Source organism: Copadichromis virginalis, linkage group LG16, assembly GCF_057382275.1.
Source record: "Copadichromis virginalis isolate Kocher_CV1m ecotype Utaka linkage group LG16, C_Virginalis_male_GT1.1, whole genome shotgun sequence".
In the NCBI taxonomy this organism is placed as follows: domain Eukaryota; kingdom Metazoa; phylum Chordata; class Actinopteri; order Cichliformes; family Cichlidae; genus Copadichromis; species Copadichromis virginalis.
Window position 1 is genome coordinate 16615483 of NC_140633.1, and position 19094 is coordinate 16634576.

General features: G+C 37.5%; 2 protein-coding genes across 4 annotated transcripts in view; both read left to right on the top strand.

Moving 5' to 3' along the window:
- The window catches only part of LOC146690495 (CD209 antigen-like protein A), a 46259-nt gene that overhangs the window by 10157 nt on the left and 17008 nt on the right, over positions 1-19094 (top strand). The gene's annotated exons all lie outside the window — the stretch shown is intronic.
- On the top strand, positions 4258-9758 carry LOC146690496 (CD209 antigen-like protein C). 2 transcript variants are annotated; one of them, XM_085435597.1, is made up of 6 exons: positions 4258-4586; positions 4734-4823; positions 5067-5264; positions 6214-6356; positions 7590-7693; positions 8162-9758. In XM_085435597.1, exons 1-6 carry the CDS (start codon positions 4517-4519, stop codon positions 8304-8306), a joined length of 750 nt encoding a protein of 249 aa, XP_085291723.1. In that variant the 5' UTR covers positions 4258-4516; the 3' UTR covers positions 8307-9758. The 2 variants fall into 2 exon arrangements, with proteins under 2 accessions (XP_085291723.1, XP_085291722.1); XM_085435596.1 differs by having other exon boundaries at positions 4258-4823.

Here is a 19094-nt window from a genome sequence, read left to right on the forward strand (position 1 = left end):
TCTCTCCCTGTGCATTTTTTTGCTGATTTTTTCATTTAACAAGTATATTTGAGGGACCCTCAGCATGTTCAGCATTTTTTCAGCTGTCCATTTTGCTTTTCCAATTTTTCTGTTTAACTTATTACTATTGTGCTAAATCATACTATTTCTGCTATTTTATAAGATTTGTGCAAAATATAGTATTTCTGCCAAATATAGTATTTCTGATTATTTATAGTTTTTCTACTAAATCATAGTACAGTATTTCTGCTTTTTATAGGATTTGTGCTAAAACATAGTATTTCTACTAAATGTAGTATTTATGCTTAATCATACTATTTCTGCTTTTCATAGAATTTGTGCCTAATATAGTATTTCTGCTAAATTACAGTATTTATGCTTTTTATACTATTTGTGCTAAAACATAGTATTTCTACTAAATGTAGTATTTATGCTTAATCATACTATTTCTGCTTTTTATAGGATTTGTGCCTAATATAGTATTTCTGCTTTTTATAGGATTTTTGCTCAAACATAGTATTTCTACTAAATGTAGTGTTTATGCTTAATCATACTATTTCTGCTTTTTATAGGATTTGTGCTTAATATAGTATTTCTGCTAAATTATAGTATTTCTGCTTTTTATAGTATTTGTGCTAAAACATAGTATTTCTACTAAATGTAGTGTTTATGCTTAATCATACTATTTCTGCTTTTTATAGGATTTGTGCTTAATATAGTATTTCTGCTAAATTATAGTATTTCTGCTTTTTATAGTATTTGTGCTAAAACATAGTATTTCTACTAAATGTAGTATTTATGCTTAATCATAGTATTTCTATATATTTCTGCCAGGTCCCCAGGCAGCCAATCCTCTGTGAGGACTGAGACATTCAAATTTTCAAATCAGGGCCTGCACGGCTTCCCAGCCAATCATATATGTGTCCTGAGGCATTCAAATTTGCATATTGGGGCCTTCATGGCTTCTAAGCCAGCCAATCATATCTGAGGGCTGAGGAATTCAAATCCACAAATCAGGGCCTGCACGGCTTCCCAGCCAGCCAATCATATATGTGGTCTGAGGCATTCAAATTTGCATATTGGGGAATTCGTGGCTTCTAAGTCAACAAGTCATCCATGTCATATATCTCTAAAAATTCATATTTTAATGATAAATTGTCAACACTTGAAGATTCCCCCATCTCTTCTGAACAAAACGGTGTAAGAATGACCGCTCTAGCCCCTACGGTTAGGAAATTATGGTCATTTGTTTGAGGGGAGTCGTCATTATGAGAAATAGACTGCAATCCGGTTGTTCAGTGATGACGCGACGAATCCTACTTCCGGGTCTAAAGTAGTCTGCGTTTAATATGGCATTTGTGTTGTTAACATGTTTAATGTTATGTATTTTCTTCTATTTGATCTCAAAAAGCTCCTAAAACAGTCAGCGATCACTGTTGACCTCCCTCGGCTTTTATTACCGCTAATCATTTATTTAAGCTCAGTTTTTAAAACCTTAGGATGTAACTACAGCCCAGCCCATGCAGCAGTATATGAATGACTAACCTCGTATTGTGGATGGATTATCTCAGTTGTTCTCCTGGCTGAAGTTTGGTCCGTTTACAGCATCCTGCCATGCAATTACATTTGTTCCTGACCACCGAGAACACTCACGGTAACTTTTATCAAGTGGAAAAAAAGTTAGCTTGTTTATATTATGCTAACATAGCTGTGTCGCTAGCGGTCACGTAGCACATCATTATATACCAGCTAGCCAAACTTCAGTAACCCTACAAACGTCACTGCTGTTTAGCTTTCTGTCTTCATTTATGTTGGAAGTGATAACAGAGCTGTACGTTTTAATTTGTTTCCAAAACCCCGCAGTCAGGACATGCTATATTGTATTTAGATAGAAGCTAGCGAGCTAACTCCCTGCTAACTTCTAACTCCGTTAAATGTCATAAATTCCGTTTTCATGGATGCCTGGATGTTAAACTCAATTGTTACACCTGGTAGAGCAGAACGCTGATCATTTTATTAAAGATGAAAGACTTTAGACAGTTTTTCAACTCACAGTAATGCCATAGTGATCGTTTGATATATGGACCTGCAGCGGAGTTTAGACCCAGACACGGCTAGTGACGTCAGACTGAACAACCGGATAATCCTGTGTCTCTCTGTGCTGCGTGTGTAAATAGATGCACCTGTTTTGGCGGGAAAAAGTGCACAGGCTCTCTGATTGGTGGATTCAAATTCAGCAGCTCCATGGCTGACTGAGCTAGAAACTTACTTCTCTCTCCCTGTGTGAGTGTGAGTGTGTGTGTGTGTGTGTGTGTGTGTGTGTGTGTGTGTGTGTGTGTGTGTGTGACAGAGAGAGAGAGAGAGAGAGAGAGAGAGAGAGAGAAGGCCTTTTAATGGGATGATCTCATTCTAAGATTCAAATTCAATATATTTAGACTGGTTGACTGAATTGGATCTTGTGTGTGTGTCTCTCTGTGCATGTGTGTTTCCTTATGTGTACATATTTGTGATTGTGTGGCTGTTATATATTTTTTTGCTGATTTTTTCATTTAACAAGTATATTTGAGGGACCCTCAGCATGTTCAGCATTTTTTCAGCTGTCCATTTTGCTTTTCCAATTTTTCTGTTTAACTTATTACTATTGTGCTAAGTCATACTATTTCTGCTATTTTATAAGATTTGTGCTTAATATAGTATTTCTGCTTTTTATAGGATTTGTGCTTAATATAGTATTTCTGCTAAATGTAGTATTTATGCTTAATCATAGTATTTCTATATATTTCTGCCAGGTCCCCAGGCAGCCAATCCTCTGTGAGGACTGAGACATTCAAATTTTCAAATGAGGGCCTGCACGGTTTCCCAGCCAATCATATATGTGGGCTGAGGAATACAAATTTGCATATTGGGGCCTTCATGGCTTCTAAGCCAGTCAATCATATCTGAGGGCTGAGGAATTCAAATCCACAAATCAGGGCCTGCACAGCTTCCCAGGCAGCCAATCATATATGTGGGCTCATGCATTCAAATTTGCATATTGGGGAATTCGTGGCTTCTAAGTCAACAAGTCATCCATGTCATATATCTCTAAAAATTCATATTTTAATGATAAATTGTCAACACTTGAAGATTCCCAATCACTTCTGAACAAAACGGTGTAAGAATGACCGTTCTAGCCTCTACGGTTAAGAAATTATGGTCATTGGTTTGAGGGGAGTCGTCACTATGAGAAATAGACTGTAATAATCCTGTGTCTCTCTGTGTGCTGCAGGCACCAGTTTTGGCGGGAAAAAGTACACAGCCTCTCTGATTGGTGGATTAAAATTCAGCAGCTCCCAGGCTGACCTAGAAACTTACTTCTCTCTCCCTGTGTGTGTGTGTGTGTGTGTGTGTGTGTGTGTGTGTGTGTGTGTGTGTAACAGAGAGAGAGAGAGAGAGAGAGAGACCCACTTTAGGGCAGCATCTCATTGTTGGAAAAACATATAATATATTCAGATTGGTTGACTGGCATAGACCCTCTGTGTGTGTCCCTCTCTGTGCATTTGTGTATACATATTTGATTTTATGTGTAATTGTTGGCTGTTCCTTCTTGTTTTTTAATTTATTTTTATTTCTTTTTTTTTCACTTGAACAACAATTAGTTTTGAGGGAACTTAACCATGTTCTGTTTTTTTTTTCATCTTGTCATTTTACTTTTCCAATATTTCTACTTCAGTTATTGCTATTCTGCTCAATCATAGTATTTGTTCTAAATCATTGTTATTATGCTATATTGTAGTATTTCTGCTAAATCATTTTATTTCTACTATATTATATTTTTCTTTCTAAATATAGCATTTCTGCTATATAATTGTATTTCTGCCAAATTATAATATTTGTGCTAAAACATAGTCTTAATTTAAAATTACAATATTCATAGTTCATCACAGTGTCTCTGGTAAATCACAATATTTCTGCTATGTTGTATTATTTTTCTAAATCATAGTGTTTCTGTAATGTTTAAGTATTTTTGGCTAAATATATTCTTTCTGTTATCTTATACTATTTCTCCTAAATTCTTGTATTTTTGAGAAGTTATGTTTCTGGTAAGTTACAATATTTCTGCTAAGTTCTGCTATGCTATTGTATTTCTGCCAAGTATTATGTTTACTCTAAGATATTGCAGTTCTGCTAAATTATTACATTTTAGCAAAGTTCCTTTGCTTCTGCAAAGTTTTTACAATTTCTGCAACTTTTCAGCTTTTTCAGCTACTTTTTGCATGCAGCTTCAGCTTTAAGCATCCACACTGCATTTTCGCAGGAAATGCAAATTTTTCTAGTTTTCGCTATCCTTTCACATGGGTATATAAATACACAGGCCAAGAACAGATCAAGTTTCAGTGGTAGCAGCTCCACAAACCAAATATTAAGTAGGTGATTTCCACTGAGCGTAAAAAAAACCCCAGTGAGACGTTCCCACTTAATATGTCCTGTGCTGCAGAGCTGAGCTCTCATAACCACATCCACCTCCTTTCATGCAATGGAAGAAATTTATGTCAATACTGAACATCTCAAATGTGTCAACCCAACACATTCAACAAATCACACAGGTAAGAAAGAAGTGGCACAAATTGGGGAGGAAAATGCTAAAAAAAGAGAGAAAAAAGATAATAGGTGTTTTAACATCTCTACTGTTTTACACTTTGTTGGGTCCCTGTTTTATTTTATATATTTATTTATTTTTCCTGTCTTTTCAGGTCAAAGGAGTTTCTATTTGGTTATTATTTTGTGTCTGAGCCTGCTGAGTGTCTTCCTGTTGGCTGGACTTGTCACTCTTGGTTTCTTCTGTAAGTTGTGTTGGTTATTGATATCTGTTCTAATGATCACAAGCTTTTCTTTTTCTTTTTTGGATAGCCCATAGTTTACCATTTTCTAATGAAATATGGTAAACTTGGTAATGTTTACACAAAGTAAGATAAGTAAAACATTTTAGGATAAAATTAAACAGAAGAAGTCAGAAGCTGTCAAAGAACAAATGCCTGGTGTTGTTTGAGTCTCAAAAACATGCATCCTACTTTTCTTTGTTTTAGATCATGATTCAAGGAAACTTCTGTCTGCTATGAATAACCGACTTTCCTCAATGAGTGAGGAGAGAGACCTTCAAAATGCAAATGTCTCTGCCATGAGTGACCAAATTTCTTCCGTGACTGAGGAGAGAGACCTGCTGCAAGCTGACCTCACGGAAATGACCAAAGAGTTGGAGAGGCTGCAGAGTTTGTTCAACCAGAGTGAGTCCTTGTATGAGCTGTTTTGTGGCTCTTGTTTTAGTATTAGAGGTTGGTATTTTCCCTGGTTATGTATTTTCTCTGTTCGTAGCTTCTTTTTGTAGTCATATTCATAGGTTATATTCTAGCTGAGTCTATGTGCTTTGGTTATTTAATATATTATCTTTATTTTATCTTTTCTGTCTCATAGTCATATCTCCATGTCTGTCCAGTTTCCCTGTTTAGTTGTGTCAGGTTTGTATGTTTTAGTCCTGGCTTCAGTGTTAGTTACTTCTTTTTTTATTTACATAGTCTCTCATTCCATGTGCCTTATGTTCAGTTTTACTTCCCCATTATATTATGTTATGAAATGTATATTGTATTCCATTTGTCTTTCAGTATTTTCGCCTTGCAACTACTCCTCAGCCAAAACTGAACTGACCTAGTCCGCACAGGCATGCCATAATACTTCAAATATAACTTGGCACTCAGACGTTTAGGTGATAAGTTACAGCGCTGATGTGTGTCTTTTTTGTTCCATGGTTATCCATAACCATGATTTTAATCACACTTTGGAGAATGATGATGGCAAAAATTTGGGGGGGTAATGATGCTCCTTAATGACGCTCTTTCAACTTCCTAAATCACACATTTCTGATAATATAATGACAGCAGTAGTGTTAGAGCATTTATCTAAATATTTATTTTGGCTTTGGCATTAGTTGATGTGATGGCTGGCTTTGGCAACAGGGCATCAAAGCAGTCAAGGTGTAATTTGTGAGCCGCGGTCAAGCCAGTGACAATTTGATCTCACTGAACAAAATCAATGGAATATGATAATATGCTGAAAAAGAAGTCCAGAGGAATTAAAAGTCTTTTCTGGCAAAAGATCCCAGTTAATTAAATAGAGATCTGATGAGCATTACAGCTTATTTGCTGGTCTGGATTGTCTCTTGCTTGATGTTTCTTCCAGAGAAAACGTGTCCTACAGGATGGGAAATGTTCAGTGATGTCTGTTATTTCCTCTCTGGAACCTCTGGTAACTGGGATGAAGCTAGACGGGACTGTAGAGACAAAGGAGCAGATCTGGTGGTGATAGACAGTTCTAAAGAACAGGTATAGTGCATGTATATTGCAATTAATGTATTCATTCATTTTATGTGTTTCTGTTAACCTTTCAACATTCATTCAACATATCTGAACATAAAACCCAGAAACATCTGTTATTCAGTCTCACTGTGGAGAGCAATTCTGTATAGCACCAGGGTTATTGTTATGGTTAACTAAAACTAAACAAAAAACTAAAAGTAATGTGATTTTTTTATATAACTAAAATTAAATAAAAACTAGAATAAAAGTTAGGTTAATTAATAGTCATTCTAAATTGCCCAAGGCTCATGGGAACCCTGAGGAGTATAAGAGGAAGAGAATGGATGGATGGATTGATGGACAGAGAATGAAAATTAGGACTAACTGAAATATTTTTTGAACTTTGAAAACAAACTAAAATGAATTTTTTTTAAAAATGTAAAGATTAGTTATTAGATAGTTTAGGATTAGTTAGTGTTACGAGTTCAAATATTGAGGGTGAGCGCAGAAACAACAATTGGTCCAGGAGAGTCGGTCAAACAATGATTTTAATGAACACACGCGTGGGGAGATGAACACTGCACACAGACAGCATCGATCTCCGCCCAATGATACACAAGCAGTTGTTTTTATAACATATGGGTATTATTTATGACGCCCCCTCATGCGTCAAAGCAGATACAATACATGCATAAGTTTCAAAACCACAAATGTTCTGTTGACGACTTTTGACACATTTAAAAGGACATCTTCTCCGTCTCGAGGCCAGGTGCTTCCTATTAATCTTCTAACTCTCGCTTATCTCCTGGAACAAACTGTCCCTTAGGCAAACACAATTTTGCAGTCACAAGCTTTTGCAAACTATTATTTGAACTCTTACCTAAACATGAGTCTAACTACTGTTTGTGTGTGTGTGTGTGTGTGTGTGTGTGTGTGTGTGTGTGTGTCTCGACCTCCAACGCACTCATCCTCACCCCGCCCGTTGGCGCTTCTAACCTTTTACCAGACAGAAGCTCTGTGTGATAGGTGTAATAATCTTAACTAAGAACATGTGTAATCTATTGAATAAATGCTTTGATGAAATGATAATTAATGTAACGGTAATGATGATGGTTATGAATAGTAGCAGTAAAATATTTCCCTGATCTCCACATTAGTTTGGTTAAAATTATTACAATTTAAATAAACAAAAGGAAATAAAAATAATTAGAAAATGGAATTCTGGTTAAAAAAAAATGTTGTTTCTTTCATGTTTAACAGAACTTTCTCACTACAATCATCGAAGATAACACTTGGATTGGTTTGACTGACAGTGGAAAGGAAGGACAGTGGAAATGGGTAGATGGAACTCCACTGACTCTGGCGTAAGTCTTCACTTTGTTTCAGTTTATTACATTTACTGGATTTCCAGCAATGTGTTTTTTTATGAACATATATGTATGCAAAATAATCTCATCAGTAAGCTTACATGTCAGGTGGTTGAGCCAAAATAAGGGCAAAAGGTTAAAGATGGATGCTACTGACTTTTTTTTGGGGGGGGGGGGCAGAAGAACTCAGTTACGACCTTTCATACCTTTCATGACAAATACATCGATCCATCCATTTTCTCCACCATTCAGCTAGCACACATGTCTTTGGACTGTGGGATGAAGTGGCAGAGAAAATGCAAACTGCATACAGAAAGGACACAGTAGATTTGAATCCATGCAACACTGTTGACAACTGCACCAGACAGTGGGGTCATTGTCATATTTTTTTATAGGGAATTAAATCCCCACACTCAATTTCTTCATCTTACTGATATGTTCTTATATAACACCTTCGTTCTTTAGGAACTGGGCGACAAATGAACCCAATAATGGAGGCTCACCAAATAGTGAAGAAGATTGTGTGCATATAAGAGCTGAAGATCGGAGGACTTGGAATGATATTTCATGTACAGCTTCTATGAAATGGATCTGCAAAAATCTACCATAACACCACTGTACAGTTTCTTGGAGAGCATATATTTCTAAATGTTTTGACATTTTAACTGTGATTCTTGATCTATTCTACATTTCCATTTTAATGTTGTCCTCTGTTCTGACTGCGTACATTTACTGTACTGTGTTTTTTAATGTAACCTTTCATTGTTACGCTGATGACCTGCAGGTTTATGTTCCTTTGACCATTTGAAATTGTGCTGAAGTCTCTAAACTAGAATCGTGTCTATCTGCAATTAAGGGCTGATTATCTGATAATTTCTTGCTCCTAAATACTAATAAGACAGAGTTGATGGTCATTGGGCCACAAAAATTTCAGCACTTGTCCCAAAATTTCATCTTGAAAATTGTTGACAGGTGTCAGAAATTGCAGGGACAAGGTAAAAAACTTGGGCGTGTGGTTCGACATGGTGCTCTGCTTTGAGTCTCATGTAAAAGAGATAACAAAGACCGCCTTTTATCATTTGAGGAACATAGCCAGAATCAGACAAGTTTTGTCAAGCGACACTGCAGGGGTTCCTATCCATGCATTTGTGTCTTCATGTATTGATTATTTTAACGCTCTTCTTTCTGGGCTACCAAAGAAAAGTTTCAGAGGTCCACAGATGGTGCAAAATGCAGCTGCTCACATTTGAGCACATTATCCCTGTACTGAGAGCTCTTCATTGGCTACTTTGTCAGGTTCAATCAGATTTTAAGGTCCTGCTGCTCACCTACAAGGCTTTAAACGGATTGGCACCTCTGCGACCTTTTACACCTTTAAGTTCCATCCAGTGCTCCACGATCTCAGGACTCTTCTCTAGGAACCTTCTCCTAGAGCCAGAAAAATGACAATTTTTAGTTTTTTTTTTAGTTTTTAAAACTAAGTTGAAGACACATTTGTTCACCCTATCCTACATGTTTTAATTCTATGGCTTTTAGTTTTTTAAATTCTTACTGTTTTTAACTTGTATTGTTTTTTTACTTGTATTGCTATGTATCGATTTGATTTATTTATCTTTTTAGTTTCAAATAGATGTACAGCACTTTGTTTGAAAGCGCTTTATATAAAGTTATTATTATTATTATTATTATTATTATTATTATTAGGTGCAAATTTATATTCATGGCAAAAATAACCAGTGGTTGTATGTTATTTGGTCAGCAGAATGTATTTAATTCAGAGAATCAAGCACAGTGCCTCATTAAGAAACATACAAAATTTTTATTTTTTAAGTACTGGTAAAAAACAAACAAACCAAATTTTAAAAAAGAAGAAGAAGAGGGTGGCCCACTTTTGTCTCATTGTAGCATTACAGAAGCTACTTCAGTTTACTCCATGGTGTCTGTTAACAGGGCAAACATTTCAAAACACCAGCGCAGAGAGTTCTCTGTAGAAAGTCATGTAAGAGAGAATATGAAAGAGTATGACAGAATAAACTTTAAAATAATTGTTGATAAACTTCTGCTTTGCTTTAAAACTAAAAGTCTTGGTTGGTTTATTATATAAGAACATCTAGTACCTCTTAAGTATGACATTATTTTTGTGCCACTATTCTGAGCGCACGTAAAAAAAATTTGAGCGCACGTAAAAAAAGGTTTGCGGGTGCAAGTGTTGCATTTTGAGGAGAAATTTATTTTGAGCGAAGAAAAGCTGAATTTGAGTGAACAAAATTAATTGCTGCGTGCAAAAAAATGTATTTCAGTGTTTGCTATTATCCATACACACACACACACAATTGCAGCCGCAATGTGTTGCTTGCGCTCTCAACATTTCTGCCCGTGCGCGCTCAACTCTTTTTCTACACGGTTATATTTGTGCCACAAAACCAGCCAATCACAGACTTTGATGCAAAAATACCTGATTGGCTGTTCTGGTCTCCAATCAGCTCGAACTGACGAAATGCAATATCCCAGAATCCATTTCGTCCAAAACTCAAACGAGGCAATGGCGGAGGAACACAGAGTGGCGGAGTTTGAAATATTACTCTTTCTGGGTCACAAAATAAACGTTTAAGATATTTTTATGCGAGAATGGTGCTGTGTAAACTTCAAATATCTGCTCGATTCATCAAGACATCACATATTTCCATAACTGCTCTAACGTTTTCGGAGATGCCTGTTACCCACCAGCTGACCGGGTGGTCACTCGGGGTAAACATAATATATAAGGCTGAACTGACAAAAAAAATCACAGACTACACCACCAGGTATTATAGAAAAAAAACAGTCTTTGAATGAAAACAGACGCTGCCCCCCTGGCAAAACTTTCCTAGACCCGCCCCTGCACAGTTACCAGCTGTCAGCTACTTAGAAAAGGATCCTGATGTCATTTGTCTCTCAGAAACAGTTCATAACGTCCCTTCAACTCATTCATGTCACCTAAAAGATAAACCTGTTTCTCCATCACCTGTTCAGCTCTGATGATTCAGTAAGGACGTCTCCTGGTTTCATCTTCATGTTTCCCTCTCACCACATATCCAAACCAACATCATGACCAGCAGCTTTTACAGCTGTGGCTCCAGCAAACATCAGCTGATACTAGAAATTATTATTAAATAAATTCTAACAACAGCTTATCAAGGTTAAATATGCTGCTGTTGTTTAGCGTGACATCTGCTGGTTTCCTCTTTCTGGCGCAGTGGGCGATAAACAAACAAGAGAGAAAAGCCAATCAGCTGATCATTGATCAGTTTCATGATTTAAGTAGCAACAGGAGAGGGAGGGTGAGAGAATAAGAAGCAGCTGACAGCGTAAATACACAGAATAACTCAAGCTTTGTGTTGTTTTCCATTCTAGCTGAAGTACGGGACAAACTGTTCCTTTTCAGCTCAATACGAAACGCGTAATATTTTCTCTGAATACGGCACGATTCCGTTTTTTACAGGACGGTTGGCAACTCTAATAACTAACCTTATGAATAAAATAAAGTTCACTATCAGTAACATCATAGCAACCGAACAGCTGTATAGAAACTCCGTCATGCTAGCTAGTACGCAGTACGAGTTATTGTAACTGACTGTAAAAATTCAGCACAACGAAAATAAACTCCACCTAAACTTGGTTTATATCTGACCTGGATAGACTGCAGGTCATAACTTCTTACCTGAAGTTCAGGTCACCTGACACTCGGACCGGCGGCCAGCAGATGTATTTTTATACATCTGCCAGCATCTGGCCAATCCACCACCTTTCATTGTTTATACCGTTACAAAAAATAAAAAATTATTGGCCCATAAAAATGAAAAATCATTTGTCCGGTGGGCTGATGGCCAGTCCAGCTATTGTCGTGCCATGAGTTAACCCTTCACGTGCCAATGGTGGCACGTGTGCCTAGGGTTGCCGACCCCTGGTCTAGACGCTGGTGGTGGTGAAGACAAAGACTGAGGTTTGGAAGTTCTGACTAAGGTGTCTGTGAGGTGAAGATGGGGAAGAGGTGGGCTGCATGAATGAGATTCTGAAAGAGAGAATGATGGAGAGCGCAAATCTAAACTATGCAAATTGGCGGCTGATTAATTCAAAAAAGGCAAGCAAGAAGGTGATTGGGCTAGAAAAATGATGACATTAATGAGATTGCAAATGTTGAAACAAGGTTGTGATGTGGAGAACAGAAACGCCCAGGAAAGCCGGAAGATGACATTTACAGCTCTTTCTTATTGAACTTGGGCATATGCTTCATTTAAACCCCTGAAAGTGGCAGTGTCTCTCCCAGAGCTCCAGTTTGGTGACATCTATGTGTATCTTGTAGAGAACTACTGCCAGAATGGAAGATTTCAAAGTATGGACAGCTACATGTATTTTCTATCTGGATTTGTAAATAATGCTGTCATGTCAGAGATGGACAACGAGAAACTGTTCACCATTAAAGCAAAGGCAAGCACTACATAACGTCATGTCGCAATGGTAACGTTGACTGAGGGTTGTTTTTTTTTTTTCCAGTGTCAGGTAAATCATTTCTATAGTGTAAATTAGCATCAAGTTGGCCTGAAGTCAGGGTTAGCAGAGATGTTCACATGTTGGTGCTATACTATATGCCCTTTTGGCAGCTGTAAATAAATGTAAATTACACTGGAGGAGAAAGGACTGCAGTACTGTTTTTTGCATGTCCCAGGAGCTGTGACATCAAATGAAAACTATGAATTGCCATCCCTACTCATTAGGGGTGCAATGATACACAAAATTCACAGTTCGGTTCGATACTTTGGTGTCACGGTTCGATATTTTTTCGATACAAAAAAATGTTTATGCATTTTAATTTGTCATTTATTAAAATTATAAATATATATTTTAACTCAAAAGTACAGTTTTTAAATTTAATGTTGTTGAAACAACAAAATAATAAAAAATCTATCTGATCGAGAAATCACTCATCTTTGGAAAAGAGAGTTTATTACAGAGAAATGGCTCTTTCCAAAATAAGAGCTATACTATACGCTTCTTCTGGGCTATATTCTCAGCAGCATATTAAACATATCAGGTCCTCATAAGGAGAATCATCCTAACGGTTGTCTAAATGACTCAGGTAAAGTTTGTAGCATGCGTGCTTGTTGTTTTTGTCTGCTTCCACTTGTCTTTGCACGAGGATGATGTCGGCGTAAATGTGCAGTCATATTCGTTGTATTCCCACTAGTGCTGTCAGCGTTAATCTCGTTAAAATGACATTAACGCCATAACGCAGCAAATCTCTGTTAACGAGTTACCGCGGATCGCCCCGCGCATGGGGCTGGACGGCGTCAACACGTTAACAAGCTAACTGCGCTAACGCACTAGTTCCCACCAATTAAGCATTGCGTGGCACATCCGACATACTGTTTTACTTTTGTCCATGACGCGCTTACCTTCAGGGTCATGCTTCACATGAAAACCAAGATAGTTCCAAACGCCAGATCTGAATGAGGGTGGGGGAGGTTCAATTTCGGGTAGCGTTGAGGCATTTGCCATGTTGCAACGAGCTTAGCTTCTGTCTTGCTAGCTTGCACTGTGCTCAGTGGATCTGCACTCGACAGTGCAGCCTAGGCGGAGTAGTCGAACGTAGATCCACTGAGCGCTCAACACAGACAGCATCGTCAGAAGAAAAGTTGATAAAACAAATAAAAGATTTTGTATTGTTCGATACATATGCGTACCGAACCAAAAGCACTGTATCGAACGGTTCAATATCGATACGAGTATTGTTGCACCCCTACTACTCATAATGCAGCTTTCAAAAAAGTTAGGGCATTTCTCATGACATAACTAAGAATCACCTGTGCAATAGATGCTAAAACAAAGCAAAGTCTTTTTCACATGTCAAAACATAAACTCAGTCTGTGACCAAAGAATTAAAACCCTTTCACCACCACTTTAAGACACCAAATGGCTTTATAATAATACTGCAAAAAATGTAGAGAAAAAAAACTGTAAGGCACAATAATGAAATGTGAAGGATTTATTTTTAATTTTACAGAATATGATTTCTGAAACAAAGAAAAGAGAAATGATACATAAAAAAACATGATTCCAAAAAATGTACAGACTATAGTGAAGTCATACTACATACGCCTGTGTGTAATTATAGCATGCACGACTTGCACCTGTGATACAAGACCAAAATCATGTCAAAATAAAATAAAGGATCACCATGACATATCTTTGTGGTAGGAACCCCCTTGAAGAATAGCTGTGCTGAGGGAAATTTTGGAGCACTGACAAAGAAAAGAGGAAGTAACTACCAAAAATACTCTGTAAAGCTTTATTTCCTTGTACATGTACATTCACAATAAAGGGCTATTCTATTCTATTCTGGGCATTAATAACTTAAAATCTTTTTATTGTTATTTTAGTAGTTGTACTATTAATGGGGTTTCTTTCTGAAGTGTGGATTTTGACCAGGCACCCCTAGTACAGGAAGGTCTGGAACCAGCTCTCCTTTTAAAGTCTCTGATCCTATGAGTATTACCCATTAGGCAAACAGAAATTGGATGGAGCCTGGTAGGAGACTCTCCCAGCTCTAGATGAAGGCATGCTTGCCAGGGTGGCCTTGCCATCCCCAAGCATCTGTAAATTTGTAAGGCCAGAGTAACCTGTAAGAACCCTTTGAGTGATATTATGATAATACACATTTTTACCTTTACTGTTTAACCATGTCATGGTCCTGGGTTCATGACCCAATGTTTTGAGTTTTGTATCATTATTGAACCTTGATTTTGTCATTGTTTATCCTCTTTTGGTTTCTGTTTCTGTGTTCCATGGTTGCTGTCTCCCCTAGTCAAGTCCATGTCTGTTATGTTTCCTGTTTTACTTTGAAAGTCTGTGTCCTATGTCAGTGTATTGAGTTTTACTTCCTCTTGGTCTTGTCATGTCAGATTGCTCCCAGCTGTGTTCTGCTCCTGTGTCTCATTCCCCTCGTTATCCCTCAGTGTATTTAAGCCCTGTGTTTCTTCATCAGTGTCACATCATATGTGTTTCATCCCTCAGGTCATGTCAGGTTTCAAGACTCTGTGCAGGTCATGTTCATGTTGCTTGTTCTTGTATATGTTTCATAGTTCTTTCATGTCTTAGCACAAAGTCTTGTTCATAATTGTCGAAGTTGTCTTAGTTTTCGCAGTTCTTAGTTTCACCAGTTTAGGTTCTAGTTTAGTTTAGCCACTATCCTTGTTGTTTTGTCTTGCCTTTGTATCAGCCACAATAAAGGCTTGCCTTTTGTTTAAAGTTCAGTTCCACCTCCTTGCTTGTGTCTGCTCCTGGGTCCACCTCACTCTCTCCACCAGCAGACCGTGACAAACCAATGGTTAAAAGGGGAGTGTCCACAATTTAGATTTTTGAATGTTTAATATTTCATTAAAGCAATTTAGCAGGAGCAGAACTGCAAATAAAATCATAAGAAACCTAATATGTTGTGTAATACTCCTGAACTAAGTCTGATTTCTAATGGAATACATAGCATAGAATAACCCTTTATCTGGTCTTTAAGTCTGACGTCATTAGTCTGGGCCCAAACTCTGCTGCAGGTCCACAAGTCAAACGATCACTGTGGCATCACTGAGAGTTGAAAAACTGTCTAAATTCTTTTATCTGTAATAAAATGATCAGCGTGGCTGCTCTACCAGGTGTAACAATTAAGTTTAACATCCAGGCATCCATGAAAATGGAATTTATGACATTTAACGGAGTTAGAAGTTAGCAGGGTGTTAGCTCGCTAGCGTCCATCTAAATACAATATAGCATGTCCTGACTAAGGGAATTCTGAAACAAATTAAAACCTGCAGCTCTGCTATCACTTCCGACCTAAATGAAGACAGAATACTAAACAGCAGGGACGTTTTGTGGGGTTACTAAAGTTTGGCTAGCTGATATATAACAATATACGTGATCGCTAGCGACACAGCTTTGTTAGCAGCATAATATAAACAGTGAAGCTGGAGAGTGAATGCTAACTTTTTCTCACTCGATAAAAGTTAACGTGAGGATTCTCGATGGTCAGGGACAAATGCAATCGCTTGGCAGGGTGCTGTAAACAGACCAAACTTCAGTCAGAAGAACAACTGAGATAATCCATCCGCAATGCAAGGTTAGTCATTTATATACCGTATTTATGGGACCATAAGGCGCACTGTCGACAAACGGGTCTGTGTTCATACATAAGGAGCACCGCATTATAAAGCGCATTAAACAAAACAAATCAGTCAGAAAAGTCAAACTTTACTCAACTCATTCTTGCTTCCTCCACTTCCATACCATTAATTCATTAATGTTGAATTCTCTGGTAGCTGCTTTATAAACACTGGAACATATGTTATTCCAGTGTTTTTCTAATTTTTGCTATGTAACTTTGCACTGTCCACTTTCTGCTGTAACAAATTTCCCACGTGTGAGACTAATAAAGGTTATCTTATCTTACATTAATGACTAACCTCATATTGTGGCTGGACTATCTCAGTTGTTCTCTCCTACTGAAGTTTGGTCCGTTTACAGCAATTTTCCATGCGATTGCATTTGTCAAAAAAGTGGAAAAAGGTTATCGTTCATTCTCCAGGTTCACAGTGTTATGCTTTGGTATGCTAACATAGCGGTGTCGCTAGCGATCACTAGCACAGCATTATATACTAGGGCTGGGTATCGTCACTGATTTCTAGAATCGATTCATTCCGATTCACAAGGTCCTGAATCAATTCGATCCACGATTCGATTCAAATTGATTCGATTCAATTCGATTTGAATTTGGGAAATTTTGCCTCAGACAGTCAGAAATATTATAATTCAGATAAGTACATTTACATATTTTTGTATCTATAAAAAGGAAGCTGACACTCGCAAGACTTTATCAAAGGTGTGAGCATCACAGCAGATGCCTTTGTGTCAAAGTAGCTGAAGATAAAACACAAAAACATGAAGGTGATTTTCCTGGCATCGGATTTTATAAAAATATTCTGCAGTACATCAAAAACGAAAGAAAACCATTAATAAACATATGAACATTACCTCTGGTTTTATTAGAGACACAGCTAAACGTTTTGCATTTTGTATAATTTTAAAAAGTTTCAATTTGTTCAGAATCCTATTGAATGGCAGAAATTAGGTTTTTTAAAAGGAAAAAAAAACAGCGGCCGACAGCCTTTAAATAATAGTAGTCTTGTGTGTAACAAGCAAGCACAGATTTCGGGGATAGACTGGAAACTGTTCTTGAAGTACACTGAGAAAGAGTGAGACACAGAGAGAGAGAGCTGTGCATGAAGTGTGGTGGAAGCAAAACAGCAAAAGTCAGAGTGAATTCATGACGATGTTTATGGTTCAGTCAATAGGCTATTATTTGGAGAGAGATAAAACCTGCAGCTTCAGAATCAGCGAAAAAAGGGCGTAAACACAAAGCGCGGACCCGCGGATCAGAATCAGCGAGCTGTCAGCTTTCAGCCCCGACCGTGTCCGTGCCGTCGGTGAGAAAGGCGACATCTCACTGATTCTGATGCGTTTTGTGTTTACGTCTTTGTGCAGAAGCCGTATACCTGCTCTCATTTACTGTTTTAAATGTTTGGTGGTTGTCAAAATTTTGTGACGTTTCACCTGAGATTCTGGAATTTTGGGCAAAATACATTTATATTTTAAAAAAAAAATCGATTCAGGATTTTAATGAATCAATATCACTTTATTTAAGCCAGAATCGATTTTAATCGATGAATCGATTATTAAAACCCACCCCTATTATGTACAATCTAGCCCAACTTCAGTAATCCTACAAACGTCACTATTGTGTAGTTTTCTCTCTCATTCATGTTGGAAGTGATAGCAGAGCTGTACATTTTATTTTTTCTCCAGAAATCTCTCAGTCAGAACATGATATATCATGTTAAGGTAACTAGCGAAACCAGCGAGCTAACTATCTACTAACTTCCTGCTAACTTCTAAATTCTGTTGTCATGGATGCCTGGATGTTAAACTTAATTGATACACCTGGTAAAGCAGCAACACTGATCATTTTATTAAAGATGAAAGAATTTACACAGTGTTTGTTTCGGACCTGACGCGGACGGAGTTTTGGACCCAGATTACTATGAGCCGCGAGGCTCCTGACTACGGTAGCCATAACGCTCAGACAATTCATCAAGCGGTGCAGCTTCGTAGCTTAGCAAAGTCCTACTAAAACATTTTTTGACAGATTTTTGAGCGCCGTGTACCACATAAAATCAGCTCGAGGTCAGTAAACACAGCCAGAATTCATAGATAAGGCTCACTGCCGATTTTTGAGAAAATTAAAGGATGTTAAGTGCGCCTTATAGTGCGGTAAATACGGTACTGCTGCATGGGCTGGGCTCTAGTTACATCGTAAGGGTTTAAAAACTGAGCTTTAAAATGAATAGCGGTAATGAAAACCGAGAGAGGCCGACAGTGATCACTGACTATTTGTAGGGGCTTTTGGAGATTAAATATAACAAGATACAAAGCATTAAAATATGTTAAAAACACAAAAGCCGGATTTGTCACGTCATCACTTAAAGACCGGTGTTGTGCCAAAAAGAGATTTTCTGCCAAAAATTGATTTCTGGTATTTGCCAAAAACTGATTGCTTGTATTTACACTGCTATAAATAACTTGTTGGTCTATAATATGTGAAACATATGTCACATGTATCCTTCATGAATGATATCACGTCATCTTGAGCAACAAACAACATTCCTGTAACAAGGTAGAAGCCGCAATCAGTTTTTGGCAGTGACTTTTGTGTATCCTTTATTTATGCAGTTAAAAAAAAATTATTGTTGACTTTAAAAAATGTCTCTTTTAAGAGTAATCTGGCCAAGAGTACAGCTTAAATTGCAACAAATGCAAAAATAGTTCTGTAAACATATTTTAAGTGGACAATAGGAGCTGATTGATTATAATGTAAGTACAATAACACAGTTACAAAGATACTTGAGAAACAGGTAATTTTTTAAAATTTTATATATAACACCTTTGTAATACCTGTTCACCAAAGTATATTTAGCAGCATACGTAACGATATTACACATAAAAAACACACGAAAACATTGGAAATCACTTTTTGCCAGGCAATCACTTTTTGGCACAACACCGGATTGCCAATGTACATGTGTAATGGGGAAGTCTTTAGGACCCAGGGGACCCAATGGAGGGTATAAAAGAGGAAGTAGCAGCAGGTGCTCTTCATTTCCACTGACGAGCGGCTGTGAACAATGGTTGTGTGAGTAGGTGAAGAGCCTGAGAAGTTTTAATTGTCTGCTACACAAACAGTTGTTGTAAACCTCTACAGCAGAGGTTCGAGTAGTGATTTTCACAAGATAAGCCAAGATAAGCCAGGTGTGCAGCAAAC

Bases quoted from the DNA above. Each gene is read 5' to 3' on its own strand.
- LOC146690496 (XM_085435596.1), top strand. From the start codon at position 4,517: ATGGAAGAAATTTATGTCAATACTGAACATCTCAAATGTGTCAACCCA. The intron at 4,824-5,066 runs GTAAGTTGTGTT...TCTTTGTTTTAG, and splicing joins TGTCACTCTTGGTTTCTTCT to ATCATGATTCAAGGAAACTT. The intron at 5,265-6,213 runs GTGAGTCCTTGT...TGTTTCTTCCAG, and splicing joins GCAGAGTTTGTTCAACCAGA to AGAAAACGTGTCCTACAGGA.